The sequence below is a fragment of the Petaurus breviceps genome, unplaced genomic scaffold (genome assembly GCF_028583685.1).
Source record: "Petaurus breviceps papuanus isolate PSGF00001 unplaced genomic scaffold, PetGlider_PUasm1.0 189, whole genome shotgun sequence".
In the NCBI taxonomy this organism is placed as follows: Eukaryota; Metazoa; Chordata; class Mammalia; order Diprotodontia; family Petauridae; genus Petaurus; species Petaurus breviceps.
Genome location: NW_027185809.1, coordinates 15,268,589 through 15,296,463, shown reverse-complemented (window position 1 = coordinate 15,296,463; position 27,875 = coordinate 15,268,589). Strand labels below are relative to the sequence as shown.

Genomic DNA, 27,875 nt, shown 5'->3' with positions numbered 1-27,875 from the left:
GAAGGTTAAGGGTGAGACTTAGGAGGATGTTGTAGTAGTGCACATTTGAAGTAAAGAGGTCTTAGACTAAAATGGTGGCAGTGGAAATGGAAAGGAAGGAAAGCAAATTAGAATCTGCAAAGAAAATATAATCATGACTTGGAGCTGGACTGTGGCAGGGAAAGAAAATGTTAAAAATGACAAAAAGATGTCAAGCCTGGGAGTCAGGAGAAAGACAGTGCTATTGACAGGGAAATTGGGAATTTATATATATATATATATATATATATATATGTTTTTTTTTTTCAGTAAAAGATGATGAGTTGAGTTTTCAAAATGTTAACTTATAGTTCAAACAGTCATGAAATAAGAAAAACAAAAAAAACTGAGGCAGAGCTGGGGGTATTAATAGTAACCCATTTTGAAAGCACTATTACTATACACTTTCCTCATAATAATCTTGGGTAGTAGTAGCTAACTATTATCTCCCCTTCCCTCCATCTTTTAACAAATGAAGAAACTGGGACTCATGGTGATTGTGTAGCTAGCTTCCCTGTTATCACATAGCTAATAAATGTAATGGCTTACATTTGAACCAGCCTTCCTGATTTCAGGTATAGGGTTCTTTCCAGTGCTGCAAAGTGCCATTAGTGAGTCATCTTTATCCTAGGGGTTACAGTTGAAATCATTTGAGCAAATGAACTTTAGAGAAAATATTTCAATCTAGTCCCTTTGAGGACATGCCAAAAGCAAAGATTAATTCAAGTAAACATTCTGCTCTATTGAAATAGAGGCTTTTGTTACTTTGTGATATTGTAACATCCCTTTTTAAACAGTAATTCATTTTTATAATTTTCACTCACAGGTTATGGCATACTGCCTGTCTGGGAAAAGAAAATGAAGTAATGGTATTTGGTGGGAGCAAAGATGATTTACTTTTTATGGATACAGTAAGTAACTTATATCTAAATATATCTTTTGACTATTTTATTATTAAAATTAAAAATCTGCCACTTGGGTATAGAAATCCATCTAGAAAGTTAGGGAGGGAGGGATGAGGGAGAATAAGAGAGAACAGATTGGGGGAAGGGGTATTCAGGAGGCTTGCTGTTTTGGGGTGAGGTATAGGGGAAAGATGGGGAGAAAAATTTGTAACTCAAAATCTTGTAGAAAGGAATGTTGAAAACTAAAAATAAACTGAATTTATATTAAAAAAAAAAAAGCCTGCATAGTGAGAAATTGAAAATGCAGTATTGGGGCAGCTAGGTGGCACAATGAGTAAAGCGCCGGCCCCAGTCAGGAGGACTCGAGTTTGGTTCCGGCCTCAGACACTTAACACCGACACACCCACACAAAAAAACTAGCCATGTAACCTTGGGCAAGTTACTTAACCCCAATTCCCCTCCAACAGGCGGAAAAAAAAAAAAGAAAAGAAAATGCAGTATAATAAAACTCTCACAAAAACTGTCAAAAATTCAGGTGAGATAATGATTCCTTTTAATGAACTGTTGACTTTCAGAGCTAACAGCTTTTGTGAAAGCATTTCAAATCAAGCCGTGTCTATAAAATAATATAAAATTAAAGCAGGCTTATCCTCTGTGATCTCTGTTATCCTCATTATCAAACTTAAAATTTCTCAAGCTGGGGAAATCCTTCCGATTGGTGGATGACTGGACCCCAAGAAGAGTGATTGGTGAATGGATGTCAGCTTAGAGTGAGGCCTCTGGCTAAGCGATGGTCATCATGCAGAACTGCAAACTCTTTCTGGGGCTAGACAGTTCCAATGGAGAGCCAGATGCTCCTGACCTCTGAAACTTAGAAGGCTTTCTCCATAGCTGGACACATCCATCTCAGGGATGGGTCACCTATGCTCAGTAAGGGAAATAAAAAAATGGAAAAGACTGACCTAAGGTCCATGTTCAAGTCATACAACTAGCCTTTATTTTAGCTCCTACATGTAAGTAGAGAGCCATTTTTGCTGAATAGTGGAAGGGTCCATAGAATGCCTCATACAATCCCAATCTCCCTTGCAGATACAGCTCAGTCCTCACTTTCTACATGAAGCTTTTCTAGATTCCTTTCCCTGTCTGCTGGACTGAACTGGCCTCTAAGCTGTGAATGGCTAGAGCTGAACAGGACAGACTAGAGACAGGACAGTCAGGAATCAAATAGAAGTTTAATTTCAAAGTGAGGGAATGGCTTGTAAGCAAGGAGGCAAACTAGACATATGCTTGGGCCCTTCCCCTAGTTGGGGGGACCCACTTTAGGATGGCCAAATCTCAAGTTATACCAATGGCTATGCAGTAAGCTGTACTGTGCTACAGTGAGGGGTAACAGCAACAATGAGACAAGTTTGATTCATAGCAGGGATTCATGCCTGGAATATGGATGCAGCAGGTGCCTGTCTGAGCTCAGAGAACACCTGGTCCTGGTCAAAGCCATACAATAATTATATGAAACGGTTCTGGGATTTTGCTGTGACTGAGATCATTCAAAGAATGGATGCAAAGAATTATTGTTTTGCTAAGCTCAGGGGGCAGCTTGCTTGTTGGGTCTTAGCTCTGGAAAAGAGGGTGTCTCCTAATATCTTGACATTTCCTCCTTTTAGTCAAAGGGAGGGGAGGCCCTTCTGGCCAATAAAGGAGAAGCAGGTATAAGCCAAGATGCCACAAGAGACCAGTTGGGTCAGGGCAAGACGTTCATTTGCTATCTGGCTGTTTTTTGTTTTGCAAGCATAAAAAAGGAGGGGGGGTGGGGCAGGAACATAAAGGGAGAAAATGCCAGCATACACTTGAATCAGGGCCTTGGTGGTTGGACACATAACAAAAGGGAAGAGGAGAAAAAACTAAGAGAGTATACTAAGCCCTAGTCTGGAATCTTGGGATAGCTGTCTCATCTGGGTGTTGGCTACATCATAGTAGATGAACCTTGAGGTCCCCAGAGGGTTCTACCATCCACTCAGGAGTGAGGGCTTGTAGCAGCAAGCACCCCAAGCATCCTCAGGGTTTGCTGCCAACACAGGTTCTTAGATCTGCTTTGATAAAGGAAAGCAACTCAAAATGGGTTAACAAGCTTACTTTAATCAGTCAAACATGTATCATTTACCTAGTTCAGGGGGAAAAGGTCAGCACCCCGAACTTCAAAGTATACAGGCAGAATTATCAAGACAGAAACAGATCAAGTCAAACTGTCCAACCATTACATCCATACCAAATCAACATCTGGGTTTTTCAAAGCCAGGGGGGCTCTGGACAACGGCTTCCCAGAATCCAGATCAAATCACAGAACACTTCTCAAAAGTGAGCCCCAAAACAAAGCTCCACATCAGGGCTTATATAGCCTTCTCTTGGCTCAGAGAATGTAACAACCTTATTGACCCACTGGCCCAATCAAGAAGTAGCTACTGAAAAACAAGCCTCCCACCCCAGGCTCCAGGTGCACTTTAGCCTAGGGGCAGGGAAGATCTTTAAATTTACATTCCCATTACAGGGCTTTCTTCTGATGATCTAGTAGTACAGACTTGGCAGCTGTGGGAGTAGTCAGAAGGTCTAGGTAGAGGCCCTTAGAACTTGAGATTTGCAGTTGTGAGAAAACACCTTACATCAGTCTTTGGATCTGAGTTTCTGGTCAGCATAACATAGGTTCTTGATTAAGAGTCTCTAAGCAGCATATAGAAATGATCCAGGTTCCCAGTCACACAGGGTTAGGTTCAAACAATACATTAAGTTTTTCACAAATTCATTATCATAATTATATTAATTTAGTTCACATGAATGTCATGTTACATATTAAACTTAGAGGGTTCACAATGGACTATTTCTGAGAAGGGAGATTTACATGTCACCAAAGTAACCAAGAAAACTTAAACATAAGCCAGACTAGAGAACTAATATCAAGTCTTCTTATATCCTAGTAACCCATTCTCAACGTCCATTTGATCAGCACATTTTGAGTCCCAGATGTCTCATGTCGTCATCTGGTCCTTAGATATCTTTTCTTGGGTAATAGGCGTTATTCTCAGGACTGCTGTAAAGGGGCTCTGCTTCTCTGTTCCAAATCAAGAGGTTCCTAGATAACTGACTTAATGTGATTTAGTAAATTTGGTTCTCCAATCTTGAAACTTAAGAGAATTTCCGTTTACTTATATACCATTTGCTATTTCTATTACCTAATCCTGTATCTGACATAAGAATCTTTTAAAAAATATTTACCGTGTTTCCCCGATAATAAGACCTATCCTGAAAATAAGCCCTCCCCTTACTGTGTAAGATTCCTCTAAAATAAGCCCTCCCCTGAAAATAAGCCCTATTGAGATTGCTACTGTAGTGAAGGTGATCCCCTGCGCTACACGCTACATTATGGTACCCTCTGTATGCACCGTCCCTCCCCCCCCAGGGCATGCCGCACTCCGAGCTGCATCCAATCAGAGCTGTAGCAGTGAGCGCGTCATCCTGTTCTTCCCCAGTGATTTGCTTATTGAATAAAGGTACATTTTTTTGTTCACATTTACCTGTTTATTAAAATTGCTGTCAATGTTCATTAAAATAAGCCCTCCCCTGAAAATAAGCCCTCTGGTGTTTTTCTGTCCAAAAAAATAATAAGACAGTGTCTTATTATCGGGGAAACACGGTATGAGGGTCCAACCCCATAAAATGAACTGTTCTGTCCTTTAAAGTTATTAGACAGCTACTTTAAAAAAGGGAAAATAATTTCACTTTTTTTTAAATTTTATTTTTTAATTTTTTAATTAATTTGTTTGTTTCCTTTTAGTTTACAGGATTCAATTCCACAATATAATTTCACTTTCTTTACCATTGTACTTATAAAACTTGTTGATTATGGAAATTTGCTGTAAAAGGAAAAGGAGGGACATAGGTATCACAATGTCATATACCATAATGGTGGGAAAGCTCCCTTATTGTTTGATTCCAGGAGTGAGTCGTATCTCACAGTCAATCATGTATTCACAGGGTATCATAAGCAAGGCCCAGGATCTCTTTTTCAGAAAAGAAATAATACAATGGAGAAATAAAGTCAAGAAGATCCTACCTTTGGTCATACCAAAGTCAAAATTCTTCCCAGGCATAGACATCCACATTTAGTAGTTCCTAGACTGCAACACATTCCATTTTCTACTATTGGCTTCATGACAATTCAAAAAACTCTCTGTAATCAAAGGTCAAAACAATAATAGATTACAATTACTTTTATAAAATTTAATACTTATTTTTCCTTAAAACAAATTCTACAGAGTGGCACCCCAAAACTTACTAAAATATTTTAGAAGAGAGTGAAATGACCTGTAAGAAAGGGGGCAAACTAAACACATGTGCTAGGGCCCTGCCTCGAGAAGGGGGGACTCACCTTAGTGTGGCCATATCTCAATACACATGCCAATGGCTACACTGTGAGCAGTCACCCCGACAATAAGGGGTAACAGCAACAGTGAGACAAATTTGATTCATAGCAGGGATCCATGACTGTATCTGTGGATACGGCAGGTGCTTGTCGGAGCTCAGAGGACACCCATTGCTGGCCGAAGCCATACAATAATTCTATGAAACTATTCTAGGATTTTCTGTGGCTGAGATCATCCAGAGAGTGAGCACGAAGGATTGTTGTTACGCCAAGCTCGGGGCGTGGCGTGTTTGCGAGGCCGTAGCTCTGGAACAGAGGGTGGCTCCTAATATCTTGACATCTCCTAGTTGGCCAGTGTGCTACCCCTCACCTACCCCATATTTTGTATATATTTATTCTGCAAATACCGATGTACGTAATTCATCTGTTTCCCCTTTCCCTTTCCCATTTCATTCTTTGTATGTGTAGCCTTAATTCCTAGCATAGAACTTGACATAAGAAAAAATTTGATAAATGCTTTTTGGTTGATTGATACAGCATATAAAATAAGTCTGGCCCATGTGGTTGATTGAGAAAACAGGTTCTGAGAGATTTAATGACTTGCTTAGGAGTCTCTGAAGCAGCTTGAGAACTCAGTTCTTCTATTTCCAAGTTAAGCATTCTTTCTCTTGGACCTCTCACTACTTGACTTTTAACATATTTTTAAAAAAATTTTTGTTTAGGGTCACTGTAATGATTTACTCATCTTTCAAACTCAACCTTATTCACTTCTCAGGTAAGTGAATCTTTATTTCTCTCAGATAATATTTGTTGCTGATTTTCCTAGATGAATTCATTAATGTATTTTTCTGTTTGCTAGAGAATAATATGCTTCTTTGAGTATTTTGTCAATAGCATGGAAAATTTTTATATTTTCCCCAATATAAGCAAATAGATGCAAACTGTTACAGTTGTACCAAATATTGAACCGTTTAGGGGGAGGAAGATGTGTGCTGGAAGCCCCATGATTATTAATCATTTTGTATTTATTACATAGATATCTTGTATTTACCTACTTGTGCAAGCTCTTTGAAGGAAAGAACTATCTCACTTGTATTTGTTTCCCAAGTTACAAGCACAGTGGCCTAGCACATAGTAGGCACTATGTTTTGTTGTTTTAATTGTTTGTTCATTGAATGATATGTTTAAATATTTCATATGTCTTCTGAGTCTGAGAACTTAGGACTGATTTTTTTATAGGTTATGTCTCGACTGCATTGGTAAAAATGCTGTCATCTTAGAAAGTCAGATAACTTTATTACCTCCAAAGCTTCTTCAGCAAGTCCTCAAAAAAATAACATTTTGGACTGCAGCTAATCATCGACAGGAACAAAGAGCCAGAACTGAAGAAACAGACAAATATCTTTGAATTGATATTGTTATATACTATATATACTCAGTATGTTTAACATTTTGGAAAAGACTGCTATTAACAGAATTTTAATTCTGGTCATCCCCCACAAAAAATAGCATTTAGCATCAAAAAAGCTACTTTTGGAGGGATTCTGTAACAATGATGGGTGTTAGATGCAAGAATGGCACATTAATTTAAAATTTTAAGAACAGGCCACCTTTCAAATAAGTTATGGCAAGGTTATTCCTTACTTAGTAACAGATAATAAAAATTCATCTCATTGTTTATTCTTCATTGAAAATATTATGCAGAATATTCAGGAAAATGATAGATAAGTCTAAGGACTTTAGGAATCTGAAGAAACATTTTTACCCTGAAATACTATATTGTACTGATTTTTGGAGAGAATAAATTTTCTCAAGTAACTTAACAAAAATCTTAAATTTCTCATTATAAATGGATATTGCTTATGTTAGCCATGAAAAAATATAAATAATTGGATGAGTGATATGAAATTTTGAACTGCCCTGCTTTTTTACTTACTTATGTTTCTGAGACATCTTTATTACCTTAAGCAGCTGAGGAATAAAGTTAGGTACAATGGATGGTATCTGATGCCCAGTTAATTTTGTAAATCAACAACATGGTAGCATAGGTGATGTAGCAATTAGTTGAGTAGTGTGAGTTCATTAAGAAGTAGGTTCTGTAGTAACCTACAGACCTGTAAAAATATAATTTGCCTCATAAGAATGCTTTCTGTAAAATTTTTATGTTGAATGAAAGGTGATAACTTAATAACTACTCATAATAAGTCCCTCTTCTTAATTTCTCCTAAAATATAGAGGTGAAACTCAGGATGTCTGAGTGATGAACATATAAGTATCTTCACTTTAACCTCTGCTATTGCTACTTATCTGAAAATGGCAGACTAGATTACTATCAATTAGTCCTTTAAACTATGCTAAAGAAAATCTTAGTGTGACCACAGCCTTCCATTTTTGTCTCCCATATTCTTGATCTTTATTCTAGAATTGAAATTAACTATTTTTGAAATGTGTTAGCATAAAAACATTTCTACATTGAAATACAATTAGCAATGCAAATTGTAATATAGTTTGTTGTATCTCTAATCACTGAAAGTTTTTAGAGATGTAATTTTATATATGTGTATTTGTATGTGTAAAATTTATATTTTCTGCATTGAAATATTTTGTCTAAATTTATTTATTGTATAAGATATAGAAAATGACTATTTTTCTATTTTTGGTCAGTATTAACAGTCATTAGTGTTAATTAAGCAAAGAATTTTTGAGTTCTCATTTTTCATTAGTTTTGTTTTTATATATAGTCTGAATAGCAGATTTTGGATGCAGGATCTTTGTAAGTGTTTTACATCTTAGAGAAAATTTTTATGGCTACGTAATATAGGTGAGCCATATTTTCATATTGAATTTGACTAAGTAAACATTTAATAGAAATGAAATTAGTGTTTAAGGGTTTGGGAGTGGGAACCAAGGATATGGCCCCAGCTTTAATGAAACCTCTTTTAAAAACATCTGCTTACCTGTTTTCAAAATAAGCATTTTAATTTGTGCAGGAGAAACTGTGTTATTTAAGATCTTTATTTTAGGGTGTTTTTTTTTTTAATTTAAAATGTAGTCCCTTTTCTAAATAGTAGAAAGGTCAGACTAATGCTACTTTTTAAGTTGATGACTTGAGACACAATGTTGCTCCTAAAGGAGTTTTGTCCCACAAGGTAAAAATGCCTCATTGATTAGGAATTTTTTCTCCATTCTACACTTTCACTGCTCAAATAGTCAGTATTTTCTTCATGTCAGTAGGCCTGTAGGAACTCTAGAAACCTGCAAAGCCAACTTTTAAGTTATGTTTTTTAAGAAGTTGGTTCGACAAGATTTAATTTCACCCTCCACTTCTTTGGCTAAAATGGATACAGAAAATTAGAAGGTAACCCATTGTGGGCATTGATGGTTCCCATAAGGCTACATAATAAGTAAGGTATCTTTAGTATGACTCATGGAGAACAGGGTATCCCAGAGGCTATCCTGTCCTTAAAACCATCTCTTCCTGATACTGTACATTTAGGGTATGGTGTAGTGGTCACATTAGAAAGTCGTTAACTCATTTAGATGTTCATATTAGTCAGTTAGTCTTAATTTTCAAGCTTTTGTTTCCATGACCATCATACTCTAATAGGAATCTTTTAAGTACTATCTAAAACTTAATATTGTAGTGTTTGCTTCCTTTTTCCTTTTGTTGTCTACCCCTACTTCTCATAATCCCCTCAAAAGACCTGTATGAAATTATTTAAAGCAAATTTACAGGAATGGAATAGTGATCTCATAGTATGTTCATGCAGTCTATCAAATGAAGAAGTTGTATTAAAAATATTTTTGGTAAGGGATTAAAAGAGGTAGAGACATGCTTCTCTAATTTTTAAAATGTTTTCCAATTTATCTACATGTGGTTTTATTATTTTGGATTTCCAGTTTGTTGGGATTTTCTTAACATTCAAGTAACCCTTCAAAGGTATTATATTCTTAATCCTCTACACCAAGAAGTTTAGCAGGATTATCAGTGATTTTCTAGATTATTTGCTTCAGTGAAAAATCTGTATTTTAATCCTCCAGTTGAAATAATCTTAGCCAAATTAGTACATTAGTATTAATGTACAATCATAGAAAAGGGTTAGGATTTTTGGTGGCTCTTTTTGTGTTTTTCTGTTAAGACAATAAGTGGGAGAAATTGATATACATAAAAACCAAAGAGTGAATGACAAAGTTGGGGGGAAAATGATATACTGTAAGAATTTTTGGAATCTGCTGTGTAGGAAAAAAGAAAACTCAAAATGTCCTTAATACCAAAATACAAAGAAACTTAAAATAAGTTTTTGATCTTATGCCACCTATTATCAGAGATGCCTTTTAATACAATGTTTATTTAATAAATGTGTTTGAAAAACCTGTGATTTCTTTGTTATCAATTATAAACAAAATAAAATGATTTGCTTTGTTAATAGTAACTAATTCAGAATGGCAAATGCAGTGTTATTAAATTTTTAAAATTGTATAGGTTCATAGATTTAGATCTGGAAGGGACCCCAGAAGACTTACTTTTTCATATTGTAATTGTCAGCTTCAGCAGAGTTTGTTCTTAGAAAAGACAAATGAAATTAGGTTGTGTCCATGTTTTTAATTTCTCTCAAGCTGGTGACATGCATTGCATGGGAGTTACACTCCAGAACTGGTTCAGTTTGAGGGTTGGGGATTCAGAGCTGTAACCTCTTCGGAAGGGTAGGTGTTCCCCAAGGGGTGCCAGTCAACACTAATTGGTCCACACACTGGGAGGTGGGCTATGTTAAAATGAGGGTCTTGGGGTCCATGACTTGGGGTCACTTAATCTTGGTTAAAGAGACGTCAATTTCCCTATCACCTGTCTTGACAATAAAAAGGAATCAACATTTTCTCAGACCTGTCTGGTCAATACAATAAGCAGGAATCTCTAGAGCCATTAGATTAGATATAGAGGGGTGGAGGAAGCTCTGAGTCTCCAAGATAATGATTACTAAGAAAAATAATTTTTAACATTCCCCTATCTGATTCTGATGAGAAGTGTAGCATTCTAACTGAATCACTGATACTGTCAACACTTCATGATGGGGTCTAGAGTAACTTATGGGAGGGGAAGGGGAGAAATTGATTGGCACATTGACAAATCAAAGGGGGCAGTCCCTTTAGTAAGTAAATAGACCATATAGATACAAAGACACAAAGGGGAAAAAAGTATATACAATAAATAGACCATTTAAGGCTCAGGAGCCTTATGTCATAACAGCTGTCTCGTTTTCCAGAAATCATCTGATGAAGTTTTCTGGTTGGAGCGTGGTTTAAGCAGTCCCCAGCAGACTGTCTTCTTTAAGATTCTTGAGGGGAGATAGTCTTTCTTTGTTAAAATCTCCTACAAAATTGATCTTAACACAATTTTAAATTATTTTGCCAACAACTGGGTCAAATAATGAAAGTTAACTTGACCCTTATGCCTCTATTATTGTAAAATAAAAATTTGGAACCTTGCCCAGTTGTCATTTACAAAACTTTTTGATCACTGGCCCTAAATCTCTGATGCTGCTGCTTCCATTGAGCTGCTGACTGACTCTGTTTCTCAGAAAGCACCCATTTAAGACTAGTCCAAGGACATAGCAAACCTAGCAATGAAACTAAAAATTAGGTTTGAACATAACTGTCATCAATATCAGATTATTACTGCAATAAATTGGCTTGCAAATGGAAATTTAGTAGGCCTTCTAAAAATCACACAAAAGATTTTGCAAAGCATTCCTTCATAAAAGCATTTCCCTTTCTTAAAAACAGTTTCCAATCTATCCTGATATTACTATAACAAACTAAATTCCTAATTACCACAAAATTCCTAGTTAACTAAATAGTCAAAAAGGTGCTTGTAATGAGGACCCATTTACTCAGTAAGAATCCCACAACATTAAATGTTCTATTCCAGGGATTTAATCTTTCACATGACTGTAGGAGTACTAATTTACCCAATTGTTTGGCGTATGGAATGACCATACATTCAGATTGAAAACAGCAAGATTTCACATACTGGCATTGGGTTCACATCTTTTACTAACCACTTGCTTTGGTTACTGAAACTTGACATAAAAAGGGAAAGCAAGGAGATGATTAGATAAAACATCACTGTTTTCCAACCATGCAGTGTCAATTCCACCTCATAGCTAGACTTCGGAATAGTCAGCTGCAAAACATTCCTTTTCAAAGGAACACAATGGGGAAACTGAGCCAGGAGGATCCCATCTTAGATTGGGGTTGACTGTCCTCTGCTTTCCAGATGTAGATCTCCACCTGTAACAGGCACATTCTCTCTGAATAGCTTGTGGCTCCTTCTCTCAGATGGTGGATTATTGACTACTGATGGATTTTTATGATCCATCAGACACAATTCCTTATAGTCCCAAGAGCTTTTACCTCAGATGGCAAGTTTCAATAATCAGATGTTTACCGGGACTTACATCTCAAATTTAAACTTGTTCTTGTGCAAAAGCCAATCACTAGAAATCATTTCAATACACTTGCAAATTCTCAGCAAGCCAGCTTCCTTGTTTAGGAACTCCAAAGCCCAAACAAGCTCCTTACAGCTTCTTTTTTGTTGTTGTTGGTGCTTTTTGGAGGAGGGCAGGTAGGGCACAATTGGAGTTAAGTGACTTGCCCAAGGTCCCATGGCTAGTTTTGTGTTGTTTCTAAGACTGAATTTGAACTCAGGTCCTCCTGACTCCAGGGCCTGTGCCAAGGGGGGGAGGGGCAGGCTGTACTTTTTTGACTAGCCCTGAGAAAACACACACACACACTTTTTGACTAGCCCTGAGGCCTACACATACACAGACACACACGTAATCAATTACCAGCTTTAGGTTTTAGTACTAAAACAATAATCAGCAATCTTACCATTTTCATAAATGATAGCCAAATTGTTTTATCTGTAACACAAACAGTAAACTTCAGATAACATCAGTTGCCTTTCTAGATCATATAAAAATCAGTTGTCTTACCAAGTGCAGACGCTGACTGGCAGATTTCTTTACCTTGACCCATCACCTTCACTCTCTCCCCACCGCTGTGACTGTGTACTAAACCTGGATGATAAGTCCAGGCTGCAGCTGCTGCCCCTCCCCCTCCTTCCTTTGGCCAGGTGGGGGAAAGAGTGAAACTCTTTTCCTAATCTGATCTGGGATGAGAGGGGTTAACAGAAAAAACCTGGGGCTGTTCAAAATCCTCTGAGATACCCTCTTGACTCAGGGGGAGGGAGTGGGAGAAGGGAGTGATGAGATTGTAAAGAGGTTGTTTCAAAACTCCTTAATGATCAACCTCAAAACTTCCAGAAACTTCTGTGTCCACCCCTTAAAAACTTAGAGGGGGGCATTTCAGACCAACATACACGAGACTAATTAGCCCTTTCTTAGAGTATCTGAAGCACAAACCAATGACTCTGTTTCTCTGAAAGCACCCATTTAAGGTTGATCCGAAGACACCACAAACCTAGGGATGAAACTCAGAAAATTCACAGGAGGTTTGGGCATAATTGTTATCAGTATCAAATTATTTTTGCAACAAATTAATTTGCAAATAGAATTTTTTTTTCAGATGGACAAAATTCTTTAATCAAAAATTGGTTGTTTACATCAACACTTTGGATTAACTAGAATATATCTGATTTTCAAAAAATTAAATTAGGAGAAAACTGCTAATATTACTGGCAATACATAGCAGTATTCCAACAAAGCAAAATAATAGGTGATACTCTCATTTGTACCTTTTTGCCAAGTACTTTGTAGATCTTCTATATCTAAATCGAGTTAACCAGTTTATTCAAGCTCCAAATTGTGGAAATGTCTACAAAAAAATTTGACATGCTTTCTGAAATAATTGAGAAATCCTGAAGTATACGTACGTAGTCAAAAAGTTTGTGTCTGTAAGCATTGCTGTTGCTTAAACAAGCGAACTAATATTATGCTTCATACTTTACCAGTAATTTCTCCTCATTCACACTTGTACAACATGAAATGCCTTTGAATTTTCTATTTTAGGGGGTATATTTACATGTTAACTCTAGTCAATTCTTTTCAAAACTGCTATTAAGTTAAATCTGGAACACCTCATATCAGAGAACCCTTTGTTCCATAAAGGTAGTACTCCCTGTTTTAAGTGCCTCCAGTGTTTCCACCTACTGGTAAGGTTGATTTACTGACAAGAATTCCATGGATTTGACTGTTCCCAGTAACCACCATTAACTTTCTAGATTGCCACTTTCTTGCAGAGTAATTAGTAACCATATTTATCCAGCTTCATTCATAAAGCCATGGCCAACTACTACAAAAAGAAAGAAAGAAAGAAAACATACACGTGATTTTTGCCTGTTAAAAACAAAGTTACTACTTCCCAGATTACCAGCTGGGTTACCCAGCTGCTTAAAAAAAGAAAAAAATAAATAAAGGCATCACAACTTACGAACTTTTTAAAGCAGGAAAACCTGGCAAATGGAGTTTGCAAGATTAATACTAATTTCTGTAGAAGGAGTGAATGAGTACTCTTATACAGAAGTAACATTTTAGCTACTATAAAAATGCTTAACTTCTACAAAAACCACAAACAGTGAAAAGACAATCCAGTAAATACAAGATTTGTAAAAACTGCACAAAAAAAATACCAAGGTATTTAGGAACATGGGAAGGGGTTTATACAGGTGGCAGTTAAAAAAAGTAACTCTTGACCACCATTAACTACACATTAACATACAATAATAAAAAAAATATACTACAACTATAACTCTTAAAAAATAAAAGCAGTTTAACATTTGCTAAATGAATCCCCCAAAGACACACACTTTTACTGTGTATATAGCGGTTAATACTGCACAAATACAATCAGCAAGAAAGTTTACTTTTAAAATGAAGATATAAAGGGAATGTTTCTCCTTAGAACAAGTTCTTAAACATCAAAACGTATGCTTATGAAAATTATTTAAAACTTTCAGCAGTCAAATTTTAAATGAAAAAATTGAGACAATCCTCTCTTCAAAATTAGTTTTCTACTGTTGAGTCCTTTGGAATTTTTTCAGGCTCTCTCTCTTCACTGGATGTTTTTTTCTTCATGGTGGCTTTATGCCTATCTTTTCTTTCCTCATTGCTTTCTCCATTGTGTTGTGGCTGGTTGTTGTCTTGAGCATCTGATCCACCATTCAAAGTTTTCGAACCTGTTCGTTCCTTTTCTAGCTTTTATTTGGACCTTTCTTTCCCTGTTCCTTTGTTTTATTGGCTTCCTCATGTTGTCTTTGTTCAGCAAGTGATTTATTCAGCACTTGTGTAATAACAGAATCTCCTTCACCAACTAAAAACATGTTTTTAAACTTGTTGTATAGCATTGTAGACTTTTCCATAATAACCTAACTTTAAAACGCCTTATTTTCTTTAGCGTTGTAATCATCTCTGTGTGTTTCTGTGCTTGCTGCATGGTGACCTGAAGGGATGCAAGCTCATCAAGGGCTTCAATACATCTGTTTACATCAAGATTATCAATTTTGAGGGAGTTTTAATTTCTGCGTGTATCTTTTGAAGTTGAAAGTCCATTGATGTTTCTTGTTTCTTCTCCACTTTCTTAACTTCTGGCTTCTTGCTTTCATCTTTATTCTGCGGTTCAGCTTCCATTTGCTCTTCTTGCTTGTGTTTTCTGTCTACTGCTTTTTCATGTTGACCTTTTATTATATTCCTTCTATGAGCAGCCTGAAAATTTCTTCCTCCTTTTCTCCTTCTTGATCTCCACCCTCCTCTTCAGAATCAGAAGTTGATGCAGAGCCTGCTTTTTCTTTTTGTCTCAACTTCCTTCTTCCCTTTTTGTCTGGTTCTTTCCTTGGCTTATCTTCTTCCTTCTGGACCTCTTCTTCGTTTTTCAACTGCTTTTTGGGTTGTTTTTCATCTTGACCTTTTTTTTTTACTTTTATCCTCTTCGGTAACATTGTCATTACCTGAAGGACAAGGTGGTTTCACCATTTTGGGTCTCCCTCTTGGTTTTGGCACTTTTACTCCTGTAGCTGATGGTCTTCCTCTTTTAGGACTCACTTTTGGAGAGACAGATGTTGCTGTTGCTGCAGTCACTATTCCTACTTCCTCAGTTTCTACTTGCTTTTCTGCCTGTCTCTTCCTTCCTCTTCTAGCAGCCTTTGGAGTGGTTATGTCCATTGTTTTAGTCATAACTTCATTGCTGTTTTCTTCTTCATGATCAGTATCTTCTTTTGAAGCACTAATTTCTTTTTCTTCAGTCTCAACATCAGAAGATGCATTTGACTGTTTTGTAGATGCCTGTTGACTGGAAAACTTCACTTTGGGGTTATTGTGTATCTCCCATCATCCTTCATTAAAGCCTTTTCTTTTATTAGGTTTGCCATATTTATCTTTATTTTCTAAGTAAGGAAATATATCCTTTGGTCCCAAAAAAACAGTCTCATGAGTTGTAAAAAAGAAAATGGGAAGTTTATTTGTAGGTGGCTTTACAGCTCCATCAGGAACTTCATCTACTCGGGCTGGCCAATGGGGGTAACCTTTCATCTTGGCGAAGATCATGTCTCCCTGTTTGAAATCGCGAGTCATCTTGGGGTCCTGGGGCTGGGGGTCCCGACCCCAGGCATGAGCTGCTGTGAGGAGGGTCTGCAAGGGGGTGGAGGGAGCATCAGTGTAGGCTTCGAGTACAGCGTGCAGTCTCCAGATGCTGCAGCCCACACCACCTCCCTCAGCCCTCCAGACGCAACTGCCCTGCAAATGGAAATTTTAAAATCACACAGAAATATTTTGCAAAATATTTCTTTGTAAAAAGTATTTCCTTTTCTTAAAAAAAAAAAGCTTACAATTTATCCTGATGTTAAAAGGAATAATCACTAAATCTTCATAAAGTAAATTAGCTGGAAACCTTAAAGAATGGGATTTATCAGCAAATTAAAGGGGTGCCCATCAACTGGGGAATGGCTGAACAAGTTCTGGTATATGCATGTTATGGAATACTATTGTGCTATAAGAAACGAGGAATAGATGGACTTCATATTTACCTGGAGAGGCTTATATGAACTGATGCTGAGAAGAGTAGAACCAGGAGACATTTGTACACAATTACAGACACAACGTATGTGTGATGACCAACTTTGATAGACTGGATGCTTCTCAGCAATGCAGTGATGTAAGTCAATCCCAAAAGACTCATGATGGAGAGAGATGTCTAATCCAGAGAAAGAACTAGAAAGAACTGAGTTTGTATCCAGATTGAAGCAAACTCCCTGATCTTTTTCCTTTTCTTGTTTGATTTTATTTCTTCTTTACCATTTTTCATTCCATCCAATACAATCCGTCTTTATAACCTGACTAATGTCTAATGTGAAAGTATTTACAGATCCTATACTTGACTGTATGCCACCATGGGGGGGAGGGGAGGGAGGAGGACAGAATGTGAAACTCAAGGAATTGTGGAATTGAATCTTGTAAACTAAATGTAAACAAATTAATAAAAAATAAATTAAAAAAAAGATTGGGATTTATCAAAACCAGGTTTGTGTAAAATGTCTTTTCTAAGTATCATGAATCCCCAAAGTGCCATAAAAACCAAAATTCTCAATAATCACGAATTCATAAGTACCAAAAGGTGTTTATGTTGAGAAGAAAGTTCAGTTTGTTGGTTTTTTTTCCCCTACAGAAAACTAATCACAATAACACAGTTTATCAGACCTTTAAAAATTTTACTCCATGGGAATTCCACTACACAGAAACCTTTACACAGTGTTGATAAGAATTTATGACGAGATGGTTCTAAAAATCCTTGTTTTAGTTAACCTCATAATTGAACAGTACAATTCTTAATCTAACAACATCTAGATTTATAAAAGAAATTACTTTTCTAGCAACATAGGTAATACAGTTGTTAACCAAATTACACAATATAAGAAAATTTAGAAATATAATTCTACCACAATTATCATGTATTTAAAACTTGGAAGAGAATCAATTAATTACCAATCAAGTGACCTTAATTTAGTTGGATGAGCAAATCAGATCTGGATTCACAATCACTAATGGTAACATTTTAATTTCTGAGGTTCAATATTCTTAATACTTTAAGGAAAAGATTATTATCCATAAATTCACATTTTTTTGGAGGATATCTGGTGACAATTCCTAGCTCCAAATAACCTTTTATTTTCTTGAACTATAGTTCCCTGTCCCATCTGTCTGAGACTTAGCAGATCCCTAAGCATTCTAGCTCTTCATTCCCATCCTCCCAGGAATTTTGAGCTGCATGTACCAGAAAATGCATATAAAGTTTTAAGTTAACAACACAGGTCACAGAGACCTTGAAATCAGGGTGCAGGGATCACTCAAAGAAAACCAGGCACAGAGGCCCACCTCCTCACTTCCCCCAAGGTACCATGGGGGAAGGGAAGGAATAGCTGTTATGGGAATGGGAATCTGAAGATCTTCCCTGCCCCTTGGCCCTTTGATAGGTTTAAGTTACTCAGAACCTTCCCTGATTTGAAAATATACTCTGTCCCCTAATAGGCTGAATGTGGTCACATGGAACCTGTGGCAGGGGGCTTGTTTTTCAGGAATGCCCACACCTTGTTACTTTGTGATTGGGCAGTGGGTCAAGAGGGTTGTGATATTCTCTGAGCCAGTAGAAGGCTATATTATACCCTAATGTGAGGTTTTGCTTTGGGGCTCACTTTGAGAAGAATTGTGTGATTTGACCAGCTGAGACTCTGGGTAGCTGTTGAGCCCTCAGCTTTGAAAACCTAGATGTTGGTGCTTCCCTCTCTGGTAACTGACTAGGTATGGATGTAATGGTCAGACAGCTGGAAGCCCTGTCTGCTGATCTGTTTCTCTGTATTTTTTGTCTGCTTGTAACTTATGTTTGTATGCTCAGAAGTTCGGGGTGCTGACCTTTTTCCCCTGAACTAGGTAAATGGTATATGTTTGATAAAGCAAGATTGTTAACCCATTTTGAGTTGCTTTCCTTTAGAAAAGCAGATCTAAGAACCTGTGCTAGAAGACTTCCTGGGTATGCTAGGGTCTTTCCTACTCATCAAAACACAGGGTAAAAAGTCCATTCGAGTTGCATTTCTTTAAGTTTTGAAGACAAAATTTCTTACTAAGCTTGTTTCGTTTAGAAATTCCCTTCACAAATCACTTTTCTATATTGAGGCCAGGCTGTGTTACAGTGGAACACTAGGTGCTTTTTCTTAAGATATTCCTGAATTTCCTTCCTCACAGTCTCCTAGCAACCTCTCCTCCCACTGTCTTGGGACAGAGGAGAGGAAAAAAAGATGTGACCACCCTAGTGCAAGAACCCTGAGGGTCTACAGTCCAACTGACTACCCAGAAGTCAGTGGAGCCTTTGGAAACCACAGGTAGTGTCAGGGCACTCAAGGCAGCCAGAGACAGTAGTGATGGGGTATAAATTCTGGGAACCCCCTTGAACTCCATTGTCTACTACCTTCCAGTTACCTCCTGCTGCTTCCCTTGATCCCATCAAAATCCTTGTTTCCTGGGAATCTGACCTCTAGTCACCCCAGTCCCAGCAAAATCTTACTTCTTAGACTCCTCCTATGTGGCCCGCTTGTCAACCATAAATCACAAATACTTAAGACTCTTTAAGAGTCTACCCATTATGGCAGATCTTTAATAAACTTTGTTTTACTTTGGCTGAGAGAAGGCTTGAGTCTTGTTTCTATTTTGGGGTCTCAAGCACCCCTAAACCTCAACAGTAGGAGCAGAAAAGGTCTGGGGAAGAGAACAAAGAAAAGGGCACTTACCTCTTATCCTGGTGGCTAGGAGATCAGTGGTCTAATTAATATTTGGACTCTCGGGTTTTAGCACCACAAATTTTGAGGTCAGAGTTGAGACAGCTGGTTCAGGTGTGAAAGAATTCACTTAGATGACTTTCTCCTAAGCTAGGGGAGCTTTATTTTTGTTTTCTTTTGTTTTTTCATGTAGGAATGTAAATAGTTCAACTATTTTTTTCTTTCTTTTTTTTTCTTGTAAGAAATATTGTGTTATTTATTTTTTGTTTTCAACATTCATTTCCACAAGATTTTTGAGTTACAAATTTTCACTTCATCTTTCCTTTACCCCCACCCCAGTATAACAAGCCTACTGAATACCCCTTCCCCCAATCTGTTCTCTATTTTTTAAAATTTTATTTATTTATTATTATTATTTTGCTTTTTGGAGGGCAATTGGGGTTAAGTAACTTGCCCAAGGTCACACGGCTAGGTTTTTTCCCCATGTGTGTTAAGTGTCTGAGGCCAGATCCGAACTCACGTACTCCTGACTCCGGAGCTGGCACTCTACTCACTGTGCCACCTAGCTGCTCCTCTGTTCTCCCTTATATCCTCCCCCATCCCCCCCGCAACTTTCTAGCACAGCAAGATGGATTTCTATACCCCAGTGCCTGTATATCTTATTTCCCAGTTGCATGTAAAAAACCAATTTTTTTTAAACATTTGTTTTTAAAACTTTGATTTCCAAATTCTTTCCCTTCTTCCCTCCTCACCCACCCCCACTGGGAAGAAAAGCAATTCAATATAGGTTGTACATGTGTAGTTATGCAGAACGTTTCCCTAGTAGTTATATTGTGAAAGACTAACTGTATTTCCCTCCATCCTATCAAGCCCCCACTTATTCTATTTTCTACTTTGACCCTGTCCCTTTTCAAAAGGGTTTGCTTCTAACTACCCTCTCCCCCAATCTGCCGTCCATTCTATCATTCCCCCTCTTATCCCTTTCCCCCCCTACTTTCCTGTAGGGTGAGATACCCAATTGAGCATGTATGTTATTCCCTCCTTAAGCCAAATCCAATGAGAATAAGGTTGACTCATTTCCTTTCGCCTCCCTGCTCTTCTCCATTGTAACAGCTTTTTCTTGCCTCTTTTATGTGAGATAATTTACCCTATTCTATTTCTCCCTTTCTCCTTCTCCCAATATATTCCTCTCTCACCTCTTAATTTTATTTTTAGATATCATCCCTTCATATTTAACTGTCTAAATATATGTGTGTATGTGCTTCAACTATCCTAAATTGAAAAAAGTCTCAACTCTCATTGAGGGGGCAGAGTCAAGATGGTGGAGTAGAAACAGGACTTCCGTGGGGCTCCGGGTCCTACCTCCTACAATTCATATAAAAGGTGATTCTGAACAAACTTTGAAGCTACAGAACCCACAAAATGACACAGAGAAGCTAAATTCCCTAGGAAGAGAGCCCAGCAGGCTGACAGAAAGTAGCCAATGCAGTGCTCTGGGAGCTGACCCCAGCCCTGAAGGAGCCAGAGGTTTTAGCCTCAGAGGGGGCCTGACCAGCCACTGGCTGGAGGGAATTCAGATCACCAGCAGTTGTGGCGATTTCCAGAATTATCAACCCATAGATGATAAAGACAAAGTGAGAGGTCAGTGCAGTGTGAACTGTAGGATCCGGTAGTTTAGGAGTGTGGTCGGCCTTTGCCCCCAGAGCAAGAAGTCGCTGAGGCGCTGCAGCTGTGCAGCTGCCACCACAAGGGAGCTTCACCTCCTGGCCTGGAGATTGTGGGGGACCAAGTGACCAATTTGAGGGGTAATCACTACTGCTTTAACCTGCTTGGATATGGATTGCAGTCTAGGGTGGAGGTCCTGGTGTGTGTGACCAGCTTGCCAGAGCATGTGGAGGCTTCAGAGAGGGCACCCAACTAATACCTTCGGCAGCTGAGAAAAACCCAGCATTTGGGATGAAGCTTCCCTGTCTGATGGCAGAGTCCTACTGTGGCAAAAAGCCCAAAAGTCAAGTAATCGAGTGGCAATGTGAGCAGGCAAAGGAAGCAGAGCAAACAGAGCAACCCATCTTTACACTCCTATTTTGGGGACAAAAAGGATCAAAGCATGGAATAGGAGGAAGACAATGAAGTCAGAACTCCTGCACCAAAAGCTTCTGAAGTACCCATCAGAAATTATACACCAAAGCCCCCTAAACCTGCCAAAAGAGGCCTCTACTAGGGTCCCTGGAAATCACTTAATAGGCCACAATACTGAAGGAACTTTTCACCTGTGTTGCTAGAAAACATGCCCCAGATACAGGTCTGTTTATGTTTGTATCCAGGGCTTTGCTAGGTAATCAAGCCTTCACTAAAAACAGCATTAATGGCATTACACCCCCCTTGGAACCATACTCTGTTAGTAACACCTAATTCTATATAAGTGTATCTTACAGAAGATTCAAGGCTGTCTTTCCTACTGGGGAGGCAGTCACCGGCCAGTTAATAAACACTCTTATTATAATTGACTTGGCTGTCTTTTCCATTTCATTTGTCCATTTCACTGGAGGTCCCACCAAGATTGCCTTTGGCACTGACTGACAGCTGGACCAGGCCCCCTGGAGGGCCGGGAAAGCAATTCGCCCTAGGGGTCTGGCCACTGAGTGATGTTCCTTGGCCCCAGGCTCATTTTGCTTCCCTGAGTGGACCAAGAACCTGAGTCCTTCCCAAATTCTTTCAATTCGGTTGAAGAGTGTTCTTTTAGGTGAGTACTCATGTAGTGTAAAAGAGCCTAGGGGATGACCAACGAGTGATGTTCCTTGGCCCCAGGTAGAGTAGGAGGCTAAGCTGGACGCAGCATTAACTCCCCTACTGGCCTCCAAGGTTGGGATGCTGATGGAGTGCCCTTTCTTTATGTATTGTGTATGTTCTCTGAAACTTTAACACTTTATGTGTCCTGTGTGCCTGTCACTAGGCATTGCTGTAATCTTAACTGTGCTGTAACTTTAACTTTTTGTCTCCGTCGCTGGCCGAGTCCGGAAGATAAATTGTTCAGCCCTGAGTTTCAGCCTGGGGAGCCATTGCCATAGATCAAAAGCTCAGTGTCCTGCCAGCTCCCCGTCCCCTGACTCAACCACCCCATCAGGGCTTTTCCCCCTCCACCCCCAGGATCTGACTTGCCTACCTGGGACAACTGCCAACAGTTGCTCTGGGCACTCAGTTGCTCCACCTAGGATCCTCAAAGGGAGGGAGTGAACTTTCAAAATCCAAATCTCAGTGCAAGGGGGCACCAGAGAGACAAAAATGCCGCTGGAGTGTATTCTGTGTGTTGTGTTGTTTTGTGTATATTCTGTCTGTAACTTTTGTTTTGTCCCTGCCTGCATTTCTTTTGGTCTCTGTAACTTTAATATCCTGTTTGTGGGATTGTGTAAAGAAATTTCTAAATCTGCCACCCTGTAAGATTAAAAAAATCAGCCAAAAGCACCCAAGCAGCAAGAAACATTGTACCTGCACTAGAAAGATTAATAATCTCTTAAGGAATGGCTGTTGGCAGAAAACCATTTTTTCCTTCTACTCCTTGAACTTCATCCAAAGTTCTCAAAGTAGAAAGACAAATGGACAGAGAGAGAGAATGGGAAATTTCTCCCCTAAAATCTATCTAAGAGAAAAAGAGGTCACTTCAATGATCAAAGAGAAGTAGATTTCCAAGCTTCACTTTGGAATAGGACTAACACTTAACCCTTTCCTGGGTCACAGAAAGAGAACTGTGCAATATCATTGGGAATATGGATCCAGGTAATTGAATTCATTCTGGTTTGAAAGTCACCAGTTTGGTTATTCAATTGTTTTTATTTCAAAGTTCAAAATTAAGACCATGATTGTTCTCTTAAAGTCTTGAAGTAGATCTGAAATTTTAGAGGAATGAACACATAAGAAAAGTTTACTTGGAAAAAGGTCAAAAAGAAAGATCCACTAAGATTCTCCTCCCTACCTCTGACAAGGCTAAGGGCTGTGGTGCCTTCTCACTGTGATCCAGCTCTGACCAGACTAGTGCCACAGTGACAAGTTACAATTGCTAAGATTCTCTTCCATGTGGTCCCAGTTCTTCTTAGCTAGGGATACGGAGCCTCCCCTGTCATTCAGCTCTGACAGAGCTGAGGAGACAGTAAGAGGTTTGAACCATTAAGATTTTTTTTTCTCCCTCTTGTCCTGGCTATAACCAAGCTAGGGATGCAGTGAAGTTAATTTGAGTTAACCTCCTCCAAAAAGAAAAAGGGAGGAAAGTACAGTGGCTACATCAGAGCTACATGGGCTTGTTATCTGCCTACCTGAAAGGTTAAATCCCTGGAATAGAATATTTTTTTCTGAATGGCACGGGAACAGTTAGACAAGGGAAAAGAAGCTTGTGAACAAAGGTACAAACACAAATAAATCATTATCCCATATACTAAGCCTGAGATACATCTGAGCTACTAAAGTAAAATTATATTCTTTCCACAGCCTAAATAGCTTAGTAAAAGGGTACTTGGCCTAGCTCCCACTATCAATAGTTTTAGATCCCCAGGTACCCTGAAGCCCATCCCTCTAAGTAAGCAGAGCCTGAAGTTTTTACTTCAAGTCTCCCAAACCCTCTCCTCAATGCTCCAGGCTACAAACTTCTGGCACTCCCCAGTTGAGCACTGCCCTTTTTCTCCCAAATTGACCATTCCATAACCAGGGTCTGCTACAGCTAAGCATTGATAGGTTTATTTGATAGAGTATAAGCTGATAATGTGCTTTGAGTGTGATGAATTTGTAAAAATGGAGGGTTTTCCCCTGAAATATAGAGTTCACTCTGTACCATGAAGCCCCAACTTCAGTACCATCTAAGAGATCTCTCCCTTGCTGCAAATAATCACTTTGCTTGTTCCAGTGCCAAGGATTTAAAGAAGGTTGCTAAGGACTCCTAGAAAACAATGGAGCAGGGAGAAAACACCCCAGAATATGGAGCAAAAAGAGAAAAACACGAGAGGTACAGCTAAGAGAAAGATGAAAGAGAGAAAATCAGAAAAGTGAGAAAAAGCTTGTCAGTGAGAAACAGTGTGTTCCAAACTCTACACTGACTGGTTGTGTGACCTAGTATAAATCATTTAACCCTGAGTCTCAATTCATCTATAAAGTAGGGACATGAGAAAAAGAGAGGAGAAAATGAGGTCAGAAGTCAACTAGCCTCTTCACTTGATAAGATCAATCATTCTTCTATGTAATTTGGAAATGCAGCTAATGTCATCTTGAGGTTTATCTATTGTTGTATTTCTAACTGTATACTGTAAAACCTGAGTGAGGAGAAAATTGTGTAAGACCAGTAGTGTTATTTTAACCCTGACTTGCAATATGTATATTTGCTATTTAGAAAAACTTGTAAAACTATTAATTAAGCTATTTTGGGCTACTGTTCTAATGATAAAACCTAAAACTGTTAACTGATTACCGTATGTGGAAAGCAGGAAACTGAATGAAAACTTGTCTGACTAGTTCTGCCCCTTCAGAGCAGTTTCTCCTGCTTACAATTCATATAAATTTTCCTTATGTGGTAAAATTGTCAAATCCCCTAGAAACTATCTCCAGAAAAGGTCATTCAGCCTGAGAAAGGAATTTGTTTTAGTCATGTAAGTTTTAAATGAATCTAACTTGCTAAAAAGTTGCAAAGATTAAAAAGAATTTCTATAAATTGTCTTTATATTTTATATTATTTTTTTTAGAAAAAATACTTTTTATTATTATGAATAAACTGATCATTTAAAGGAGTAGGAAGGAGAATGCAGAGATATGGGGGAGGGGCAGGAGTCATGCTGGGGAAGGGGGATGGGGAAATAAGGAGGATGGACAATCCCTTTATTCCCCCAAAACAATAAATAACAATGTGAACATGAAGTATCACAGAGAAAAGGATCCCCCACTTACTATACCCCAACCCCAAAAAGGCCACCCCCACTTGAGGCTCTTCTAGAGTTTCCAGGGTATCTGGAACTCGTGAGGAGGAAGTGGGGTACAGTGGGTGACCTCAAAGTTGTGTAAGTGTTTCCAAGCAAAAAACAAGGCTAGCTGCTGCTGCCCATCGCACTAATATCATCACCAACACTCCAGGGGAAGTCACCCCCATGTTCTGTCTGATAGGATCGGAGAACAGACACACACCAATCCTCATCCACTTCCCAGTGGCTATACACAGAGGCTTCTAGCTGGGAGGAAGCCTCCAACCACTGCCTCACCACTTGAAGACTCTCCTCCCCCATTATCTTGGGGTATCAGTGCTGCAGAAGTTTCAGCAGAAGGTTATTGCCACGGTTGGACATAATATCATCAGGGACTGTAGTGGTGATGATCTCATCCTTGGTTCGTCAGATCAGTAGCACTGGCCCCTGGTACCTGAATAACTTTTCAGCATTATTCAGATTCAAGTGCTGTCTCACTGTCTGAGTCATGAGTGTCCTCCAGCTTTCAGGCATGACCTTTAGGGCCAAGGGTACCAGGTCATCAAAGGAGGCATCTAATACCATGGCACTGATATCTGGGTAGGACATGGCAGCCCATGCGGCAGTAAAATCCCCAATGGACCAGGCATAGAGTACGATGTCCTGTGGCTGGAAGTTGAGGCAGTAGATAGCAAACTGTATCACCTCATCCATGGCATTGGCTTCATTCTGAGGGAATGAGACTCCCATGCTGCCAGCAAAGCCAGGATGATTCCAACCCAGGACCAAATATCCGGCTTCCAAAGGAGTAGAAAGGCAGCCAACTTCATAGAATCCAACATTCCCTTCGAAGCAGATCACCAACTTCTGTCCCTGAGGTCCTAACATGCCTCTCCAGTCAATAAACATGGTATCAATCTCATTACCATCACAGGCCACCAGTTTGGCTCGTCGACCATTAAACTCTTCTATGAGTCGAGCTTGGCCCTGCAGCAGCATGGGCATGAGGGCCTTCTGGAGCAGATATACAGAACCAGGGTATAGCATCTGGTGCCCAAGAGTATGTGCCACCAAAAAACTGGCAAAAACTGGCAATCTGACAGGGAAGCCGGTTGAGGAAATTATCAGCTGTGCCCCAATGAAGTGGTGCGGTTTGAAGCAGAGATACACCTGTGTGGGAGAGACCATGCTGGGAATCCTTCCGGCTACTGGGTTCCTCCCAGTGGAAGTCAACAGGCCAGCTCTTAAAGTCAAAATTGTAAGCAGACAGTTGTTTCTTATTCTCTGGGGAGTTATTCTTATGAGTGTCTTCCAAAATGGTGATGAACTGGATGTAGTGAGGGTTGGTCCAACGGCCAATGCCTCGAAGACAGGCCACACCTGCTAGAAGCAGTAGCAGTGTCCTGGCATAATGAGAAAATGGCACCACCTTTGACATACACAAATAACCTTTCCTATATAAGTAGAAGAAAGCCAAGGGGGAGGAATAATAAGAGATGGAGCAGAGGACTGAGGCCAAAGCCAGGATGCTCTCACCATGTTTCTCCTGGGCCTTGGGCTGATAATAGGACTCTCAGGAGCCAGCCGGGAAGCTGGTGATGGCAGCCAGAGTCCTAGGAATGTTAGGCTGGGGCCTTCCTGAGTCCCTCTCCTGATACATGGGGGCCTAAGATGCAGCTCAGCAGCTTCGCCATCGCCCCAGCTCCAGCTGCTGCTCTTCTAGCGGCAGGTTTCCCTTAGCTTTATATTTCAGAAGATTGGAAAATGCAATTCCTTATATTATAAGATCTGATACATTTTTATTGCTTATTCCAGCCGCACAAGAATAGAAATAATTATAACTGGCCCTAAGCTATGACTGGTGAGGCTTGTTGTTTAAGGTAAAAAGCACTTGGGACCATAACAAAATTTTATTTTGAATCTCAATTTGGGTATAGTTGTCTGCATTAATTAAGTGTCTGAGAGAAAATGCCACTAGCTACTCAGAGGAATGTGATCCTGTACTGTCAATAAGTGGAAGTCTACATTTGGTAACGGCCGAAGGGACAATCTTAGCCTCTGTCTGGGATGGGATCCCTCCTGGCTCAGTTTACCTATGAAGTTTCTTTGAAAAGGAATGTTTCCCACCTATTCCTGAGTCTAGCTATGAGTTGGAACAGATGCTGCATGATTGGATATCTGTGACTGTGCCTGAATTTATACAGAGCCAAGGACGTTTTCTCCTGGCACATTTGGAATGTCACATGTCCCTGCTTTTTCCCTCTATAACGGGTCTCTATGCTCAGAGCAAGTAATCAGTAAAAGATAGGATCTCTTTCATGTTAGCTTACTGGAAAATCTAATGTTATTTTTCTTCTAAAATTAGAACATGTACAGAAAGTTATGCAAACTGCTTAAGATCATTTTAAAAGTTTTCAACTAATTTCCTTCAGAAAAGTTATTCCATCATCTAAGCAAGTGTTAATATTTGTAACTGAGTGCATATGTGTAAAATTCATTCCCCTTTTAAAAATTCTGTTCGGCACCCCACCTTCTTTGAGGTGAAGAATGCTGTTATGTATGACTGTTAATGATTTACTTCTCAAGTCCCTCCAAGCTCTCTGAAACATCTAGGATTCAGTCCTAGCGGTGTACCAGACCACTCTGCTGTTAAGGTGTCCAGAAGAAAAGCCTGGATCCACCCCTCACACATCAAGGTGACAGCTCCTCCCAACCCACCAGACCTGTGAGTAACAGAGTCAGCCACTGACTTACAACTGAAGCTTAAGACTGTCCTGACGCTCCTGTTCCTGGCATTCCTGCCTTTGGCTGGTTCCAACTCCTATGCTCCC

General features: G+C 39.1%; 1 protein-coding gene and 2 pseudogenes across 4 annotated transcripts in view; 1 reads left to right on the top strand and 2 right to left on the bottom strand.

Moving 5' to 3' along the window:
• The window catches only part of KLHDC1 (kelch domain containing 1), a 52,981-nt gene extending 38,721 nt beyond the window's left edge, over positions 1–14,260 (top strand). Inside the window, exons 11-14 of one of the 4 annotated variants that reach the window (XR_011169023.1) lie at positions 845–929; positions 6,060–6,112; positions 9,955–10,041; positions 10,599–14,260. Coding sequence is in view for 3 of the 4 variants with exons in the window: in XM_069091968.1 (XP_068948069.1) it covers positions 845–929; positions 6,060–6,112; positions 6,577–6,745 (307 nt within the window). In the remaining variant the exon portion in view is untranslated. Of the gene's footprint in view, positions 1–844; positions 930–6,059; positions 6,113–6,576; positions 9,712–9,954; positions 10,571–10,598 lie in introns of those variants that run through there. The other 3 variants (XM_069091969.1, XM_069091970.1, XM_069091968.1) reach the window with 3 other exon arrangements.
• On the bottom strand, positions 14,260–16,138 carry LOC138164284 (PC4 and SFRS1-interacting protein pseudogene; annotated as a pseudogene).
• An 8,772-nt stretch (positions 16,139–24,910) lies between these two features.
• On the bottom strand, positions 24,911–26,738 carry LOC138164015 (phosphatidylserine lipase ABHD16A pseudogene; annotated as a pseudogene).
• Between the last annotated feature and the right edge of the window lie 1,137 nt (positions 26,739–27,875).